The sequence below is a fragment of the Mycteria americana genome, chromosome 1, assembly GCF_035582795.1.
Source record: "Mycteria americana isolate JAX WOST 10 ecotype Jacksonville Zoo and Gardens chromosome 1, USCA_MyAme_1.0, whole genome shotgun sequence".
Lineage (NCBI taxonomy): Eukaryota > Metazoa > Chordata > Aves > Ciconiiformes > Ciconiidae > Mycteria > Mycteria americana.
In genome coordinates this window covers 204,387,818-204,408,073 of record NC_134365.1, presented here as the reverse complement: position 1 = coordinate 204,408,073, position 20,256 = coordinate 204,387,818, and the positions used below count along the sequence as shown (strand labels likewise).

The 20,256-nt window shown below is 36.8% G+C and overlaps 1 protein-coding gene across 1 annotated transcript in view; it reads left to right on the top strand.

Annotated features, from left to right (window-relative positions):
- The window catches only part of ATM (ATM serine/threonine kinase), a 79,326-nt gene that overhangs the window by 16,226 nt on the left and 42,844 nt on the right, over positions 1–20,256 (top strand). The window contains exons 10-28 of the mRNA XM_075490990.1: positions 834–1,028; positions 1,364–1,459; positions 2,468–2,693; positions 5,227–5,358; positions 6,072–6,197; positions 6,319–6,408; positions 7,426–7,597; positions 8,793–8,992; positions 9,531–9,613; positions 9,723–9,878; positions 10,338–10,413; positions 10,565–10,719; positions 12,085–12,205; positions 13,509–13,685; positions 14,465–14,634; positions 14,943–15,189; positions 15,779–15,897; positions 17,189–17,315; positions 18,521–18,720. Coding sequence (XP_075347105.1) covers positions 834–1,028; positions 1,364–1,459; positions 2,468–2,693; positions 5,227–5,358; positions 6,072–6,197; positions 6,319–6,408; positions 7,426–7,597; positions 8,793–8,992; positions 9,531–9,613; positions 9,723–9,878; positions 10,338–10,413; positions 10,565–10,719; positions 12,085–12,205; positions 13,509–13,685; positions 14,465–14,634; positions 14,943–15,189; positions 15,779–15,897; positions 17,189–17,315; positions 18,521–18,720 — 2,868 coding nt within the window. The remainder of the gene's footprint in view (positions 1–833; positions 1,029–1,363; positions 1,460–2,467; positions 2,694–5,226; positions 5,359–6,071; positions 6,198–6,318; positions 6,409–7,425; positions 7,598–8,792; positions 8,993–9,530; positions 9,614–9,722; positions 9,879–10,337; positions 10,414–10,564; positions 10,720–12,084; positions 12,206–13,508; positions 13,686–14,464; positions 14,635–14,942; positions 15,190–15,778; positions 15,898–17,188; positions 17,316–18,520; positions 18,721–20,256) is intronic.

Sequence of the window (20,256 nt, the reverse complement as noted above, 5' to 3'; positions counted from 1 at the left end):
CCCAGCTCCCTCAGCCGCTCCTCGTAAGACTTCTGCTCCAGACCCTTCACCAGCTTCGTTGCCCTCCTCTGTACACGCTCCAGTACCTCAATATCCCTCTTGTAGTGGGGGGCCCAAAACTGAACACAGGATTCGAGGTGCAGCCTCACCAATGCCGAGTACAGGGGCACAATCACTTCCCTAGTCCTGCTGGCCACGCTATTTTTGATACAAGCCAGGATGCCATTGGCCTTCTTGGCCGCCTGGGCACACTGCCGGCTCATGTTCAGCCGGCTATCAACAATCACCCCCAGGTCCTTCTCTGCCTGGCAGCTTTCCAGCCACTCTTCCCCAAGCCTGTAGCGTTGCATGGGGTTGCTGTGGCCCAAGTGCAGGACCTTGCACTTGGCCTTGTTAAACCTCATACAATTCACCCCAGCCCATCGATCCAGCCTGTCCAGGTCCCTCTGCAGAGCCTTCCTACCCTCCAGCAGATCAACACTCCCACACAACTTGGTGTCGTCTGCAAACTTACTGAGAGTACACTCGATCCCTTCGTCCAGATCATTGATAAAGATGTTAAACAGAACTGGCCCCAACACAGAGCCCTGGGGAACACTGCTTGTGACCGGCCGCCAACCGGAGTAAACTCCATTCACCACCACTCTTTGGGCCCGGCCGTCCAGCCAGTTCTTTACCCAGCGAAGAGTAGTTTTCCAGCATGCGTGCTTATTAACTTGCTTGTGTACTTGATGGTCCCTGAGCATGCAGAAATACTGACTTTGCTTTAGAGTGCTGATCAACAAATACCACGTTGTTTCTCACAAGTGCCCTGTGTTCCATTTTTGTTACAGTTCTGCTGTATGTTGTTTATCATTAGTGATGTCTGCCTATTCAGTGCCAGAAAATTTGGACGTAGGAACGGAACAGAATAATTGTGAAAGAAATCTGGATTCTGTGTTAAAGGAGGCAATAATGAAATGGGTACTGTCCTGCGGTTTGGAGGAACAAATGGAAGAATGTGCAGAGTTGCCTCCTGTGCTCTGCAGGTAAAGTCTTTGTGGCATAATTTTATATGTAAGATCACCCGTCTAATACAGAAAATTGAGCAGGGAAGAGTGGATCTGCAGAATTGTATTATGTTAATACTTCCGTAGAGTTTATAGCGTTTTTAAGCTTACTGTAGAATATCATTGTGGGGACATAGTTTAGTTATCTGTCCATAGCATAGCGGATACATGAACTATGTGTTAGAAATCTTCAGTGAAAACTTAAGCTTCTTTGAAGATACACTGTTAATCTGGTTAATGTTTGAGTGTGCTTCAGGAATCCCAAGAGCTTGTCTGATTGCAAGAAAATACAAAACAATTTTCTTTTTTTACAGTGATTTTCCTCATCTTACATTACAAAAAATTCTTGTGAGCCTTACCATGAAGAACTGTAGAGCTGCCATGACTTTTTTCCAAAATGATGCTAAATGGTATGTTTTTAAATCAATCATTATAGATACTTAAGCTTCTTACGTTTGTTATTTTAGCAAGCAGAGATAATGAAATGCATAATTCCTCAAGCTCTTTCGCATATTTCTGTACAACATCTTTCAGACCCCATAAAAATAATAGTGCTTTTGCAGTTTGTTAAGATACTTTAAGCAGACATTAAAATAGTCTTTTGCTGACAGAGTCAAAGCTTCGGGTACTGAACAAAATGCCTTATAAGGAATATGTGTATCATCTCTCTTCAGCAATACAGCTAAATATTTGGCTCTTTATCCATAAGTACGTTAGGTATTTTTAACTCATTACAATTATATTTTTTTAATAATTTGTAACTTTATACAAATTATGTATTCACGCTTTTTAACATTACCTTCCATTCTAAAGGAAGCATATATCTTAAGAGTTTTCTTGAAGATAGATGCTAAGTAGAAGGTTGGTTAGATGCTTACTGTTCATATGTCCTCATGCCACTCCACCTATATTTGTGGCCCCAGCCACACCTTACTTGAGTCTGTCAGAGTCACTCTATGAAGGCTGTTGCGTCTTTCACTGATCTTGGACTATATCCAGTTTCCTCTGAATGAAACTAAAATGTGTATAACTTGTTCTGATGGAATATAAGACTTTCCTACCAGAAGTTAAAAATACTAGTTTCAGGGGTTTTGTGAATTTCTGCTCCAGTTGTGTGAAGTAGGTTGAGGTCAGCTATCTTAACACAAAACAGATGCTGCTACATGAGCTACAGTAGAATGTATGATGTGTGTGCAGGCTTTGTTTTTCCTTGCAGTTTCTTCAGCAGAGCTGAAATGGTGGTATCCATTCCACAATGAAAGTCACCTCAGAAATTAAAGATCAACCAGAGTTTGGAAGCACAAAAGGATAAAATATTTTATTTTGCTTTTGTTTATCTCTTGCATTTAAATAATAGTTTTAAAGACTTGTAAGTTATATACTGTCTGCTAAAGTGAAAATTATGTCTCTTCTTCAAGTGTGCAACACTTGCAAGGGAAAGAAGAAAACAATTTTGCTGATGTTGAAGAGCTATATCTGCAAACAACATTTGATGAAATGGATATTTTCACTAACTTTGCAGTAAATGTTGCAGATAAAAATGTGACTGGTTCAAGACTTGCCATCGACCAAAATCTTAGGGAAACACTGGAGTACTGTCTTTTAGCAATGTCAGAAAAGCTTTTAAGCAGCTATGCTCCTAAGGTAAGTTAGAAATTACTGTTACATCCTTATATTTGTGCTCCCAAACAGTATATTTTCAAGGCAAAGTATATAGTTTTTCATTTCTTTTGCCACTAAAGATGAAACACAAGCATTTTAAAAACTATATCCAATAATACAAAATAGAGAAGTCTGTATTTCTTTACATCATTTGCAAAATATCCATAGTTCTCATAAGTATGTGGGAATACGTAGAAGCTGTATAGAAGTGGAAGTGTGTGTAAAGTTGCCACATAAACTACTGTTACCCTGCTTTTTGTGATGTTAGTTTCAACTTCTGTGCCCCTGTAACACTTCAAGCTCTTGCCAGTTTTCAACCAAGATAGCCTGAGACACAGAGGTCTCAAATAGGTTTTGTAAAAAGAGGCAGCTTTGTAAAGGAGTAATTGTAAAGAAAGCTGCAGATAACTGGCCCTAAGAGCACAGCCAATGCTGAAGGGAACTGCTTATCCCCCCTCAGTGCCTTTAGACAGCATCTGAAATACTGCATCCAGTTTTGGGCCTCCCAGTACAAGACAGACATTTAGTGCATTCAGTGGAGGCCACCGAGATGGTGGGGGCTCCAGCACTTGACCTGTGAGGAGACACAGGTGAAACTGGGCTTGTTCAGCCTGGAGTAGAGTTGGCTTTGGGGGGACCTAACAGGCTCTGGGGGAGCCTGCCAGTGCCTGTAAGATTGTCTAGAAGACAGAGCCAGGCTCTTCACAGTGGTGTATTGCAGGAAGATGAGAGACAGCAGGCAGAGTCAAGAGAATTTCACACTGGATACAAGGAGAATTTTATCTACATGAAGACAGTCAGGCAGTGGCACAGGTTGCCCTGCCCGAGAGGTTGTGCAGTCTTCATCCTTGGACGTTTTTAAGCCCTGTGTCATGGTTTAGCCCCAGCCGGCAACTAAGCACCACGCAGCCGCTCGCTCGCTCCCCCCGCGGTGGGATGGGGAAGAGAATTGGAAGAGTAAAAGTGAGAACACTCGTGGGTTGAGATAAGAACAGTTTAATGGGGAAAGCAAAAGCCGCGCAACGCGAGCAAAGCGAAGCAAGGAATTCATTCACTACTTCCCATGGGCAGGCAGGTGTTCAGCCATCTCCAGGAAAGCAGGGTTCCATCACGCGTAATGGTTACTTGGGAAGACAAACACCATCACTCCGAAGGTCCCCCCCTTCCTTCTTCTTCCCCAGCTTTATATACTGAGCATGACGTCATATGGTATGGAATAGCCCTTTGGTCAGTTTGGATCAACAATCCTGGCTGTGCCCCCTCCCAGCTTCTTGGGCACCTGGCAGAGCATGGGGAGCTGAAAAAAAAGTCCTTGACCAGTGTAAATACCGCTTAGCAACAGCCAAAACATCAGCGTGTTATCAGTATTATTCTCATACTAAAACCCAAAACACAGCACTACACCACCCACTAGGAAGGAAATCAACTCTATCCCAGCTGAAACCAGGACACCCTGACTGGATCAAGTCTTGAGTAACCTCTTCTGACCTCAGAGCTGACCCTGGTGTGAGCAGGAGGCTGGTCCTTCCAGCCTGAATTATCCTTTGATCCTGTTTGTATCTTCCACTTGTTGAAACACCACAGAATCTCTCCTTTGGAGAAAAATCTTGACTTGTAGAGGAAGAGCCACCACATAATGGTAAAAAGTTTGTGAAAACAAAAGTAGCAGGCTTTTTAAACTTCCCGTTCCTTTGACAGGCTAGCTTTGGTTTTAATATAGTGGTGTGCCTTCCTTGCTAAGGTCCTGTAATATTTGGTGAGCCAGAAGAGGCGGTACCAAAGTTTGAAACAAGGTACTAGCAATTAGGAGCTATAAAACTCATCCCTGGTTTTGCATGTGTAACAATGGCATGTATGCATAAGTTTTCCCATCTTTTTTTATAGATACCTGCTTTTCAAGAATGTGATAGCAATCCTTTTTAGTCTCCCTTTGTGAGAAAGTAAGACAAATAATTATTTGTCTGCTCTTTCTCCTTTGATCCAAATAATGTAGACAGGTAAAAAGAGATCTCAAGAATACTCCTGCAGTAAGCTTGCACGCATTTACAGCCATCTGTGCCATTTTTTTGTTGACGCAGTAGCTGCTAAGAAGCAACGTACGAATTTATTAAGATCGGAAGAGACAGCAGTAGGAATGGAATATAATTCCTGACTAGCTCATACTGTCTAGCTCATACTGTCTCTTATCCTGGCAGGGGGTAAAATAGATAAACAGAGCACGTGGGAAGAGCTGGAAGTATTGCTATGATGGAATCTAAAGGAGAGGGAGAATTCAAAGTATTGTGAAGGAAGGAGTAATGGCCGTGGGACATACAGAGAATATTATAACATGGAGAGCCAAAAGGACATGTTAGGGAGCTGAGGCAACTGCAGTGCAAAACACTAGGATGCAAATCTTTGTTAATTTTGGTGAAATCTGTATATAAAAGTGTTTTAAAAAGACTACAGAATTATGTATTTTGGTGAAAAAGTTTAATGATAAACCACTGGTATTTATACTGTGTATTTGATTTAGTCTAAGATTGTTGCTGCAGAACACCTTGTCCGATGTGTCAGTCTGTTGATTGGTGTTCTTGGTTGCTATTGCTGCACTGGTATATTTAAAGAAGAGGATGCCTGTAAATCAAAGTTGTTCCAGAACGCTAAGGTAAGTAGCAGTGTGTTTGGGAGCTATTAAAAATAAAATAAACCATTAAATATAAAATAATTTTAAAAATTCTATTCATATTGACACATTTTCAGAGCATGAATATTTCCACTGGTTTGCGTCTAAAAAAAGGCAGTTGAGAGAGGTTTAAGTACGTTACTGCTGCTGAAAGAAAGGAGTCACTGAAATTCTGTCTTAAAAAAATAAAATAATCAGGGACACGTGCACAGAGGACTACTTAGAAGATAACAAGTCCTTTCATTTATAGGTCTTTTATGCAGGAATTTGTTAAGATCATTTGATGGTTTAAACCAGTATGAAGGCAGCTACTGTTATTACTACTACTACTACTACTACTACTACTACTACTACTACTACTACTACTACTACTACTACTGTCTGAGGTGGTTTCTTGCTTAAATATGGAAACCCAAAACTTACACATTATGGAGAAATGCTGTGGTTTTCTTTTGTGATGAAAATATCAATGTTTCAGGCAGGTGTAGGCCATCATTTTGTCACTTCTGGAGCAGAATGAGTGAAACAAAAATCAGAGAAAAAAAATGAAGTCCAAACTCATTGATGCACACTATAAATATCAAAGCTGTATGAATGAGAATCATGTCCTTTTGTCTTTGTGTGTCTTCTGTGTATCTGCCAATGTATAAAGGAATTTAACTGAGGTATTTTAACTGTGTTGTTATTTTTACTAGTCTCTCATTCATTATGCTGGAGAAAGCATTTCTCAGTCTAAAAACAAACTAAACGAAGATGCCCAGATCAACTCACTAAGGACTTTGATAATGCAGTGTACAAAATGTTTATGCAATTGTACCAAGGTAAAGTTTATAAAGGAATTTATATTTCTTTCTTCGTTGATGAGATCACAAAGTCGAATATCATGCATATGGTACCTGAAAAAAATGAATTAACCTATCTCTACATCTTGCTTTCTTGCAGAACAGTGCTAATAAAATGCTGTCTAACATATTCCTGCGTTTGTTAACATCAAAATTTATGAATGATCTCGTAGATATTTGCAAAAATCTGGTAAGTACGTTCATCTGTTTCCAAATGCAGTGCTGTTCTATGAGAAGATTGTTTTTACAGTATAATAATTTGGAGGCAAACCAAATGAGATACTTCTTACTGAAAAAATAAATCAAAATACATTTGAGTTTTATAGAGAATTCCTAACTGGAAACATTTCTATTTAGCATTTCAACACAGGCGTAAGGGAAAAATGAGAGCTGATGGATAACATTTGATCAAGATTAGCATGCCAGCTCACATTAAAAACCAAATTATGTTATTTTTGGAATTTTTTAAATGCTGTATTAGAGTAAAAGTGTATACAGATTTTATGCCACGGCAAGCATTTCTGTAACACATGATGTTTAACTTCAATGCACTTGTAAAGTTTTAAAAGCTTCTTTTTATTTTGTAGTTTGATGGACTTATGTGCCTTAAAACACTTTAAAGGTGTTTATTATCTAGATTTTAAATCTTCTAACTGTAAATGACTCTCCTTTCGCACTGAGAAAAGTAATATGGTGGCACATCACTGTGTTTAGCACAACTCTTAAAACTTCTCTTTTTGGCACATTGTCCTGTAGTCAGGTCTAGATAGGCAAAATCCTTTGTTTTTTCAGGTGAGGAGAAGCTGAGAGTCATCTGGTAGGGAAAGTAGTAATTTGTGTGCCCTCAAAAAGGTCATATGCTTTCCTTTCGTTTCTCTGTAATTATGAAGTATAGTGAGAAGTTTGTGAGTCTTGTAGAGTGAATTGTTTTTCAAATACTAACAATGTCCTTGGCACCATCTAAAACACAGAGACTAGTATCTGTCTGAGGAAGCTTGTGTCCTAAAGACAATAGCTCAAATCAAACAATTCACATGTGTAGAGGACAGGTTTATCACAAAGGATGAAATTCATCAGTTCAGTGTAGCCGTCTTCACCCATTCTAGTTCCCTGGGAAACTGTAGTGTCTTTCCTTGTGTTGTTTCTGCCTGTGGTGTTTCTCCTGCCCTTAAAAGCCAACTTTAAAAGGATGTGGTGTTTTTGTCAGATGACGTTTACTGGGAAACCAAGTGAACTGGGAGAAGCGGATCTAATGGGGAATGATCCTGAGGAGAGTATAATGGAAGTAGATAACCAGGTATCTGATGATCTATTTGATGATCATTCAGTGACTGACATCAGTGATACAAATGAATCTGGTGAGATGCAAAATGTAACAGGTAAGTCTTCTCTGTGTCCAAAACTATTTGCAAAAGCTTGTTTTTACACATTGCTCTTTGCTTCAGTGACAGAGAGATACAAAATTGTACTGCTTTATTAATAGTTGAAGCCCGTAGTGGTTGAACCAGGTACTTTATAAACAATAATAATTCTTTTTTACCTCATTAGTGTTTTAAGGATGTTAATGAAGTGTTCTAGCTCATTTGGAAAGAAGTTGATTTTTTATTTTATAAATAGCAAAATGCAAGCAGAGAAGCTAGCTAACTTGTTCAAAGTCAGGCAGAAATTTTGGCAAAGAGGAGACTAGGAAGTGTGTCTGTAGGGTACCTGTCTCTGTCATTAGACTGTACTTCATTTTCTTAAAAGTAGTCCTATTTAACTTTTCTCCTTTTCCTGATCAGTAATTCTTGACAAGGTCAGCTTTCTTATCTCTGGACCTGCAGAGAGACAGGAGCATGAATCTGTCTCTTTATTTCTGTTAGGAGCTACAAGTACTGATGTTCTCTTTTGTTTTAAATTCTTTCTTAAAATGGCGTGTATCTTAGTTTTTAATCAGGACTATGTCTTCTGTTTATTATGGAATGAGAAAGAAATCAGGGTGTTATATTAATGCCGCAAACAGCAGCTGGTCTGTTTTTCCCATCATGTTGAATGAGTGTCTTTAGAAGTATCTTCTTCAACCATCCGATAAATAATTCTAATAAATAAAGTTTGCAATTGCAGAAAGTTACAAGAGTTCTAAATGTGACAGGAAAATGGCATTTGTAACTATTTCGTTTAGGTTACAATTGAAATTTCAACGAGGATATTAACATAGTAGTAACTGTCATCATTACAATTTTTGGGGAAACTTTGAATCCATAGTTTAAAATATATCCTAAGTTATAATTAACAACACAAAAGAACACAGCTGCAGATGGTTCTGAGTCCATTGTAACCTTGATGAAGAAATCACCCATATGTATGGGCACATAAAATTAAAAGCCTCTGTTTAGAGAGGGCCTTTGTAGAAGTGGGAAACGCACTTGAGAAGCTGTTACTGATGCAGTAACTACTCAATAGCAAATGAACTTAAAGGTTGCTAGTACTCTATCTATTCTGAGAACTTAAATTAGTTTTGTAAAGACCTAAAATGTTATCAACTTTTTTATTGTCCTTGGAGAAGCATTTCTTACATGAAAATCTTATTTTCAGGTGCTTTGAGCCCATTAGCTGAAGAACAGTTGACAAAGCAGGATTTACTTCTCCTTGAAATTCTGAGGTTCTTATGTATTTGTGTAACTACAGTCCAAATTCAGACAGTGAGCTTCCGAGCCTCTGATATAAGGAGGAAGCTGTTAATGCTTACTGATGGCGGTATCTTTGATAGTGCTAAGCCATTGCATCTGCATGTGGTGAGTGTGAGCTTTTTTTACAGCAGATCCACCTCTATATTTATACTGTTTTTAAATTTGTATATTCTCATCAGTTGTATATTCTTGGCTTTCTCTTGTCATCGGTCCCCTGAGAAGACATTAAAATGGCTACTTTTAGTGTTTTGAAGTGTGATGTGGTCAGGGAAGGAGCAGTTGGAATTTGTAAGCCAGAAAATAAAGAGTTGAGAAGTATAAACATCTTGCCTTTATCATTAATTATTTGCTAAATAGCTAGAAATGGTCTCTGTAGTAGAATAGGATCTGTGTTTTAGTTTACAAAGGAAATATTTTTGCCTTCCAAAACTAAAACTTTCATGAGCCATATTACTGTGTGACAGTCTTTGCATGAAAAAATGGTCAGTCTTAACATGTAAGAGCTGACAGTAGGTATCCTTGCTGCATGATTTCATGTAAGAGTTACTGAAAAGGTTTTAAACCTTTTGTCTACTTATTTTCTTAAGTATTATTTTCTTAAGTATTATTTTCTATTCTGATTATTTTTTTTTTTTATTCCCAGTACTTGGTCCTTTTGAAGGAACTCCCTATGGAAGAACACCTCTTGCCTGAAGACGATGTTCTTATGCTTCTTAAGCCTCTTTCGTAAGAGAGAAACTATTCAGCATGTATTAGAGCTATTTTAGTTCAACAGCTAGAGGATTTGGGGGCTGTTTAGTGTTTCAAGATATTTTTTTCTTTCTTTCTTCCACAGTTCTGTGTGTTCTTTGTACCGTCGAGATCAAGAAGTTTGTAAAGTAATTCTAAATAATTTGCTTCCTGTAGCAGTAGGGTTGGCCCAGTCCAACGCACATGCTGAAGAGACAGGGGATGCCCAAGGACAATTTTTGACAGTTGTTGGAGCCTTTTGGTAGGTTTTATCTATTTAATGCAGAAGTCTGTTGGGCATAAAATTTTTAACTTTGCTGTCAGTGTAAAGACTGTAGCGCTGTTGTGTGTCTTGCTGTTGGTATCCTATGATATCTTTATCCAGCATTTAACTTTCTAGATTTTCTGTGTCATGTTATATTTGTAGCAAAGAATCATATCGTCCTTAAGATAGTATTAGAACAATAAAGGCTACACTGTTGTATATTAACAAAGACTGATTGTACTCTGAATTGCATCAGTAATTATAACAAGTGGTAACTTCAGCAACCAGAAATGAATATTTTTTACAATTGTAGATTATCAATAAAAATGTCAAATCCTCCCAAACATGCCTGTTGAGCACAAAAGAATGAACTGTGAGCAGCAGAAACTAACTTGTTAGTCTTTTTCTCAAAATTGCTGGCAACTTTTTCATTTATTCAAATCTTCCTTATTTTAGGCATTTAGCTCAAGGAGGGAAATGCACAGCACCAGTAAGAGTGGCCCTTTTAAACTGCATGAGAGCCCTGCTTGAGGTAATCCCAGATTTTCTGACATTCATTAGCATGTTAAGTATATACATAAGGTGTACTTAAAAACAGTATTGAAAGGTCTTTTGCATACATCAGTGTATATTCCACTGTAGGTCTTCTGTATATTTTAAACCACAATATTAATTTTCTTCAGGCTGATCCTCACTGCAAGTGGGCAAGACTTAATGTGAGAAATAAAGATCTTCTACCTGTGAATGAAGATGATCTACCCGTGAGCGATGCTTTCCCACATTTTCTCGCAGATAGTCACCATCAAGTTCGCATTCGTGCTGCAAAGTCGATTACCAGGTGATAATGTAGATCTTTTTTCTGTTTATGAGAATAATGTTTAATTTCACTTAACTGGGTGTTACTTCTGCTACTGTATAGCTGCTCTTTTTAGTACTTCTGGGGCTTCAATCTTGACGGAATATAAAAGCCTATGAAGTTACTTTGGTTAAGGTGTTCAAACTTTGTCTTTGTCAAACATTTCAATTATTCTGTGATGTGACGTGGGCCGGGGGGGGAGAGAGAGAGAGAGATAAACTATATATATATAATAAACTATATATGATAGCAAATTTTGCACTAAATTTATTATGCAAAACTTGAATAGGAAATAGTTGTTTATCCTCTAGAAATAGATTAGGTACATTGTGTAGCATAAAAGCTTTTTCAAAGGATCTCGTGTTTTGAATACTGTATGTAGTTCTTTCTCCATACATCAAGAAGCATGTAATTCAACTGGAATAGGAGTAGAGGAGGGATGTTCAAAAGTATGAAACACTTTATGCACAGCTATTGGTTGCATAAACTGGAGCCCTTCAACACAAAAAGAGTTGAATTGCAGGAGGTGTAACATAACTACAAAATCTGGAGCGGAACAAAGTGAACATTGGCAGTCTTTTCCAGTTTAAAGACTAGGGCACATCAAGTGAAGCTAACAGATTCAAGATTCAAGATTCTAAGAAAATACAATTTACTTCTTCATACAACATTCAGTTATCCTGAGTGTTATCCTACTACCTTCAGCTGTCTGGATGTTTACAGGGGTTCAAAAAGCAACAAATTCACAAAAGAGGAAATCATTGAAGGATACTAAATACAGTCACCACTTCTAACTCATGATCTGCCTAGGTCACCTGTGATTGAATGTTATATTCAAATAATTATTATGCATACAAGGCAGGCGTATGGTGATCTTTCTTAGGTATCTGCTAATACTCACTTAGAAATGGCTAGAGTAACATTTGGTCTGATCCACTGTGGTGTTCCCATTTTTGTTATAAAGAGCAAAGTGGGTTGGGCTTTTATCTACAAAAAATAAATTACTTGAGAAACTCCTTTTAGATATACATCTGTTCAATAAATATATTCCCAAAGTACTTCATGATATGACATGTTCCATTGTGATGGACAACTGATGTTTGGCTTCCTGCACTGGCAGAGATTGGGAAACTTCTATATGTTTTCAGGCTATTCTCTGCCATTTCGCTGCAACAGATAGTGTTATTGATAATGTTTGAGGGAGAGGAAGGAAAGACTGCTGTACAAGAAAGTTAAGAAGAAAATAATGATATTCAGAAAATCAGAATCTTATTATTTGATACGCACAATATGCAGTAATTCTGTAGACTAAATGTTATGCTAATAATGATTGTTCTTTTTTTGAAGTTTGTTTCAAGATGTGAAACAGAGAGATTCTTCTGGAATGTCAAAACCTCTTCCCTTGAAGCTCCAGCAAAAGGCTTTTGAGAATGCATATCTCAGAGTTCAGGAAGGAATGAGAAATCTGGTACCAACATCTAGTTATTAGTTTTGCCTAGTTTTCATCTTATGAATAAGATGACTTTTAAAATGACTGTGTTTAGTTTTCCAAGACCATTAATTCTTCTGGACTTCTGATAATCTGAGGTGGTGAAGCAAGGTGGTAGTCAGGAAATTTCCTTACACATCCAGTCAGTCGCTGTTTTGTCCACATTAGAAGTTTGTAAACTTTTTCACTGTATGTTCCAGACTGCTCTTCTATGTCATGCTATTTGTTGTTGCGGGTTTCAGTACTGTAACACTTAAGAATAAAAGAAAAATGGGGCCTCAATATTCTAGCAACATATAAATAGTGAATAAGAGGCAATGTAAATTCAAATTATGTGTTTACATAGTATAAAAGCAGATTTGTAAATTTCAGTAAGATCATGTTTCCAGTGGTATTAGAGCAGTGGTTTTCACAACACCAAAATTTGCTTAAAAAAATAAACTATTCGGAAGAAACTTCAAGTGAAGGAAGAGTTTTACTTCAGTGCAGTGACTGGAAATGCAATGGTGTATATTACTGTGGAATTTCTTTAACTATTAATTTTTCTATTAGTGTCTTTCACTTTTTCTCCTTTCTTGCTACTATGCTAAGTCATCTACATCATCTACATTTTCCATTTTTTTTCTGTCACGCTATCATCTATCTGCATGTCATCTCTCTGCTGCGTTTTCCCTCTGTTCCCTTTGCCCGCTGTCTTGTAGCTTAGGCTCGCTGCTGAGGCCTCATCTCTCTGTCATGTCATTTCATCTCTCTGTACTGTCACCTCCAGCTCTTTGTTGTCTTGTCTCATTTCTCTGTTGCCTTGGCTCCCTGTTCTGTCACCTCAGCTTGCTGTTGTCTATTAGCTTCTGCCCTTTCATTGCAGTTTCTTGTTACTTTTATTCAGTATTCATCACTTGTCAACACCATGCCTTAACGGGAGAAGAACTGCATTTGAATTACAAGGCAGTTCTTTCCTATATGCATCAGGGAGGAGCAAAAAGAAGACTTGTCTTGTCAATGCCTCCATCATTTCTCTGTTAAGCATTGCCTGTGTTTAAACTGCTGATACTATAACATGAACTGGAGTATATGAGGTATCAGCATGTGTGCTGGCATGCTGGAGGCAGTAACTTCTGGTGGAGCAGACAGCGGGGGGAAATAATTTTTAAGCAAGCAAAGCAAGATTTTCAGCAGTATTTATGTCAGTGCCCTTAATTTTAAATTATTTATGCTCATTTATTAATTAAGAGATTGCTTTAGCAAAATATTTGTATGAGTTCTTCATTATTTCTTATTGAAGGTCAGGGGTGATGCAAGTCCTGAAGATCTTTTGGACAAACAGTGTAATGGAAAAGCGGTTTTGCTGATGCTTATAACCATGGTTCTGTGCTGCAGTCCGGTCTGTGAAAAACAAGCTTTGTTTGCTATTTGCCAGTCTGTGAAAGAGAATGGATTAGAACCTCACCTTGTGAAAAAAGCAAGTATAAAATTCCATTTTATATTTAGGTTATAAATTAAGGTTAGGTTAAAATTGGAACGGTACAAAATGGTTTTGTCAGTATTGAAAGTTGTTAAATTTTGTAAAAGCGTGACTAATGTGGGACTTATATCTGAATGAATTTTTAATTATATTTAATGATGTACATAGAAATAATGACATCATAAAAGGCAGTTTTAATGGTAAATCCTGTATGTTAAAAGCACAGATGTGAAATACGAATCAGTTTTAATACATTGAAGATTGCAGATCTCATTTAAAAAAATCTTTCTACCCAGTGGAATTAAAGTGAGTTTTCCAATGTGGAAAATATGTAAAATAAATGCAAAGTATTGGAAGATGGTATGTGTCTTGTGGACTTTTACTTTGAAGTTCACAAGGATGTACTGAAATAATTGCTGTTTATACTGCAGCCTTTCATGCCTGTCATTTTTTTTTAGTGCGCGTGTTCTCTCCTTTTTATCCTTTCTTTCTGTTTGTTGCCTCTTGTTTTTACTACAGTCTCTACCCTGCAAAATGTGTGCTGGCTCTCCTTTTTTGGCATACCACCTCATATGGAGTAGCTGTAGCTCCTTGATTGCATTCGTTTGAGATACGGCAATACAAATAATTAAAAAATTGCTTATGCTAAATAGGAGCTGAGGTATACAAATATTCATTAAAAGGGTGGGGACACACGCATGGAGGTGTAGTACTGTCAGTTTGCCATAGTATCATGTACTCTGCATGCTATTCCTGCAATCTTATTTCATGCACAGGTTTTGAAAAAAGTATCTGACATTTTCGGCTATAAAAGTATAGAAGACTTCATGACATCACATTTAGACTATTTGGTGATGGAGTGGCTGAAAATAAATGACAGCGGATATAGCCTGTCTGCTTTTCCTTATGTTCTTCTGAACTATACTAGCCTTGAGGAATTCTACAGGTAAGTTTGCTATATGAAAGCAGTTTATTCGGATTTATTTACAGTTATGACATGGGGTTTCAAATTTCTAAATGTAGTAATGCATCAGGATTTTGTTGTAAGATAACATCTTGAGAGCTTTTAAAATGTATTCCCAGTATCTTGTATATTGTATTTATGCTGGTAAGGTTTTTTTTGTATAGCAGTAGCTAAACAATCATTACAAGGTTAGTTATACAGTAGAGGAATGGTATTTACTCTATTATGCTTGAGATTTTTTTGAAAAATCCAATTCAAGGACATTCTGGAAATGTATTTACTACCTGTAGGTCTTGTTATAAAGTTTTGGTTCCACACCTGGTGATTAAAAGTCAATTTGAAGATGTGAAATCACTTGGCAACAAGATTGAAAAAGACTGGAGGCAGGTTCTAGCAGACTGTTTTCCAAAGATACTTGTGAATATCCTCCCATATTTTGCCTGTCAAAGCCATGGAAAGAGTGAAATAGCAGAGCAAAGAGATATGGCTTCTAAAGTCTACGACATGCTTAAGGATGAAAACTGCTTAGGAAAACAGGTATCTGTTTTAAATCTGTAAATTGAGTTCTATGGCATTTAACAGACCTGAAAGAAACTTCTATATATTCTGTAAAAATGTAAATAGTTCAAGTTTATAGATACAAAATTATTATTTTAATAAAGCCAAACTATCCAAATTTTTATCCCAAGGTTTTCAAGTAGCTATTCAATAGAAACTTTCAGGCAGACATCTGACTTGAAGTATAATTTTTTTCAGAATTTTTTTAACATTCATTGTACAACCCTGAGTTTCCCTGTCATATATCTGTTTAAGTCAGTCATGTTTTCCTCTTAAAATATTTTGTTAACGCTTTATGAGGAGCCATCTTCCCGAGAGGCAGACTCTATATTCAGAACTAGTAGTAAAATTAAACATAATTTTTTTTTCCAGATACTGTAGGAAAGTAAATTATTCTACCTGTGACTGCCATAGATAAGACTTAACCAGGCTTAATTTCTGAATGAATTGTATGTCATGGATAATTGAACAAATAGACAGGAAAAAATGGGTTTTCTCAGAAGAAAAAGTAATGTTATTTTAGCTAAAATATTTTTTTCTTATTAAAACACTATTTTTCTCCTTCTAGCAAATTGACAATTTATTTCATAATAACTTACCAGAGATTGTGGTTGAACTGCTGATGACTTTACATGAACCGACTGATGCCACAGTAGAAGAAGGAGCTCACCTAAGTAAATATATAAGGTACGTGTTTGTAGATTTTCTAAATGCTGAGTGTGTTTGTATGGCATTGTGCATTAAAACGTGCCCTTCAGGCATAAGAAGAGGTGGCCTTGAAGTTGAGAATTGAAGGATTTTATTGTCATTAGTAATGATGTATCATAGGCATGCTTTCTTACATAGTTATTCCCCAGTATCAGTAAGGAGAACCTCTATAATACTTCAGTTAATGGAAAGAATGAATGGGTGGGCAAGAGAATGCCGTTGTATGTTGGTGAGCCGGACTATGGCAATGCCAATTTAGATTAGTTCAAAATTGGATAGACTGCCCTCTCTGTAAAATTTGTCAGGTTTTAATGTCTAAATCAGAGTGATTCTTTTAAAGGTCTTTAAATATTTAGAAGTCACTGAGAAGTGAACCGAACCATTTCTTAACAGTTCTTGTAGTGGCAGCTCTTGCCTTTAGTAAGGCGATTGCTTAAGCAATGCCAAATAAATGAATTCCTAATTAATAGAAATATTCTAATGCCATAAATATCTTCATTTTATGAGGTTTTCAGTCTTTGTTGTTGTCCTAAAAATATCACTATTTGCATAATTATATCTGGAAATAATTTTCCAGATTTTTGTGTTTAGCTACAAACTATTTGGAGAAACCTTACACTTTCTGAAGTTATTGAAGAAGATATTTTTATTGTAGAAATAGAAAGTTGAAAGAAACCAAAGCATTTCTGTGAAAATCTACCAAAGGTTAAATGGCTGAGAATTTCAGAACTTATAAAAGAAATTTGTTTCAGTGAGTTTATTAACAGTCTGTGGTGTCTGCTTGTAACCAAAGTTTTTCTTTATAAAAATGGAATGGTAAGAATGACAGTGAGGAAACTTAGATTTTGCTGTTTTGTTACTATCATGATGCATTTCTTTTCTTTTTGAGGTCCCAGAAAAGTTGACTACCCTTTTATAGTGGGGATATTCATGATTACTTTTTTCTCAACCCATAATTATCAAATGCAGAAGCTTTATCCATGTCTTGCAATTAGATTTTCTTACGAAGTACCTTAGATGAGACAAATATGTGGGTTTTTAGCAATATGAGCTTTCAAAAATAATAAAAGAATGTCAAGAAAGTACAGCTTAGAAAGCTGCCATAGAGGGACAACAAACAGCTAAAAATAAGATGTATGTCGCTCTGCTGGATGCTTTTGGTCCTTCTTACTTATTGAAAGTAGAAAAGACTCAATGAGACTCATTTTATTTAATACATGGGGTTTGATTTTGGGAAGAAAAAAAATAAATCTCTTCTTTATTCATTTAGGGAACTGGATCCTGTTCCTAATCCTCCTCGTTTTCCATCTTATGTGATTAAGGCAACCTTGGACTACATGAGCAACTGCCATAAAAGCAAATTAAAAAGTTTTGTAGCAGTTCTTTCTAAAAGCCCTGTAAGTATGTAATGATGATTTTCTGTAGAATATAAAATTTCTTTTATGGCTACATTTTGGTTTAATTAGACATTTTCATCATGTATATATGAGGAGAAAATACAACCTTAGAAATGTTTTTGTTCTTTTGTTTGCCTTCTGAAATAGAAGAAGTTCTAAGTTCAGGGACAGAGTAACCTTACAAAAATTACATGCTTGAACTATTACATGCATTATATAATACATATAAAATAATGTATAAATAGAGAGGATTATTTTAAAGGTAGGGGAAATCTTTGTGTACCAGACACAATGTAGATGCAGTTCATTTCTTTGGCATATGTCTGAAGAACGTTCTAAAATAATTACATTTGTACAACGTTATCTAAATACTATCTACAATTAAGATATTAAAGTTTGCTTCCCTTACCGACAGTGTGGAATTTTATAGTCTGTGATATTTTTAGACATTTGATTTTCAGTCGTTAAAGGCAAATACAAAGGCATATAGAATTATGCAGCCCTTGCAATAAATCATAAACATATTACTGTCTTGTAACATTGTTGCTTAGAAATGTATCTTTTCAAAGTTTATGGTATTTTATTGCATATGTTGTCAACAACTTACTTTGCCTATCCATAAAAAATCTAAAAATAAGGAAAAAACCCCACTTTTTCTGGACCATGTTTGTCTAAATCTTTTGAGTGTAAAAGTTAATATTGCCAGCCAGTGGACTCAATTCTTTAAAATGTAACACAACCTGCCTGGTACTTTAAGACATTTACTTGGTTTTTTAAGTTTACAGTTTTAACAGTTACAGTCTGTATTGATATATTCTGTGAAATAATGCATTTTGTACGTATGAATGTTATGTTTGAAAGAATATAGATTGAAGCACTACCTGGTGTTTTGGTGGTTTTTATTTGGTGTATCTCTTGTTGGTGAAAACTGCCATAACTGTTTGGTTTTCTGAAAAATTTGCATCACCTTTCTCATGTGGAGGAAAAAAAAAAAAGAAAATTAGGAGGTATGAGGCTTATAGTCCTGCTTGGAGAATTGCTTTCTATGTAGGTCTTTTGCTTGTTTAAAGCAGTAAAAATAATAAAGCCTTTTTGTCCATGTCCTCTAAAAAAATATATCTATTGCTTAAGTGTTTTCTTGATATAAAGTATATCTGTATTGGCATTGTGAATTATTTTTTTACTCATAGTTTATTCATTTTTAGGATTCATTCCAGAAAATCCTTCTAGCCCTTTGTAAGCACGCATCAGATACAAACAACATTTACAAGAAACACAGAGTTCTTACAATTTATCATTTGTTTGTTAGTCTGTTACTTAAAGAGATAAAAGATGGTTTAGGAGGAGCATGGGCTTTTGTCCTCCGAGATGTAATTTACACCCTGATTCACCACATGAATAGCAGGTAAATATGGTAATAATATCTTGTTCTTCCTGTCTGTGCTCCCTTGTTCCTGTAACCTTACATTTCAGTATCGCTAGTAGATGTTAATTCATTTGTAGAAATAATTGAAATTTGGTGAAAGAAAAAATTAAATTGCCCTTCTTTGATAATTTCAGGATTTACATTTACAACTTACTAAGATGTGGAATGTTTTGTGCTATCCTTGTATTTAAATGTATGCTATACTGCAGAATTTTGTATCTATAATAGGCTATCAAATTGTAGAAGTAAGAAGTGTTAGGAGATTTTGATGACAGAAAGCGTGTTTGGGAATTTAAAGGATATGGGAGAGAAATTCAGATTGTGGAGTTAAGTGCAAAGTAAGCACGTCAGATAAAATGTGCTTATTGAGTTAATAAAGAGTATTGACATTTACATTCTCACCAATAAGTAGCTAACAAAATGAGTGAGAATTGGTACATGTTATCTTAGCTTGTCTTCAGATTGAGAAAACTGGTACTTCATCAGCCTTAAGGTTTAAATAGAGATTCTTATCTTTCATAAGGACTAGAGGTATTTTCTTACTTGAGGTTTAGCTTTGGATTTCCAAGAGAGTTATTCACCTAAATTTAATTGAGTTTAAGTGCAAGTTGATTGCTTTGCTTGTTGGAAGCGTTTCATACCCTGAAATATTGAACAGAGGTGTGGATTTTATGGTAAATGCCATTATTACGAGACGACTTATTGCGATCAACACCAAACTGGGGCTGGGGCAGTTGATGCACTGAAGGGCAACGCTGCCATTCAGAAGGACCTCATCTAGCTATAGGAGTGGGACGACAGGTACATTGTGAAGTTGAACAAAGACAACCCCTAAGTCTTTCATCTGGGATGGAATAACCCCATGCGTGAGTGGAGGCTTGGGAGCTGACTGTCTAGAAAGTAGCTTTGCAGAAGAGGACCCAGGAGTCGTGAAGGACAAGCTGGATGAGTCAGCAGCATGCCTTTCATCACTGAAGGCTGACTATGTACTGGACTGTGCTGGCAAGAGCAGCAAGAGCTGCAAGAGCAGTAACCAGCAAGTTGAGGGAAGTAGTCATTCCTCTCTAAGTCTTACGAAGCTGCAGTAGGACCACTGTGTCCAGTGTGGGGCAGCTCCAGCCAGGACATGAGATATAATGACAAACTGGGATGTGTTGAGTGGAAGACCCCCAAGGGGGTAAGTGGAGTTGATCTAATTTCTGTTCTCCAGTTTCTGGAGGGGAGGATACCTTGTAGAGAAGGTAGAGCCAGACTTTTCGTAGAAGTGCACCATGAAAGGACAAGAGGTAGCACCCACCAAGTTGCAATGTGGGAAATTCTGGTTGGACATAAGGAAAAGATTTTCACAGTGAGAACAGTCAAGTACTGGAGCAGGTTGCTCAGAGAGGCTATTGATTCTCCATCCAAGGAATGTGTCAGAATTCTGCTCAACAAAACCCTGATCTGACTTTCAAGCTGACCCTGCTTCAGGCAGGAAGATGGACTAGATAATTCCCAGATGTCCTTTGTAATCTA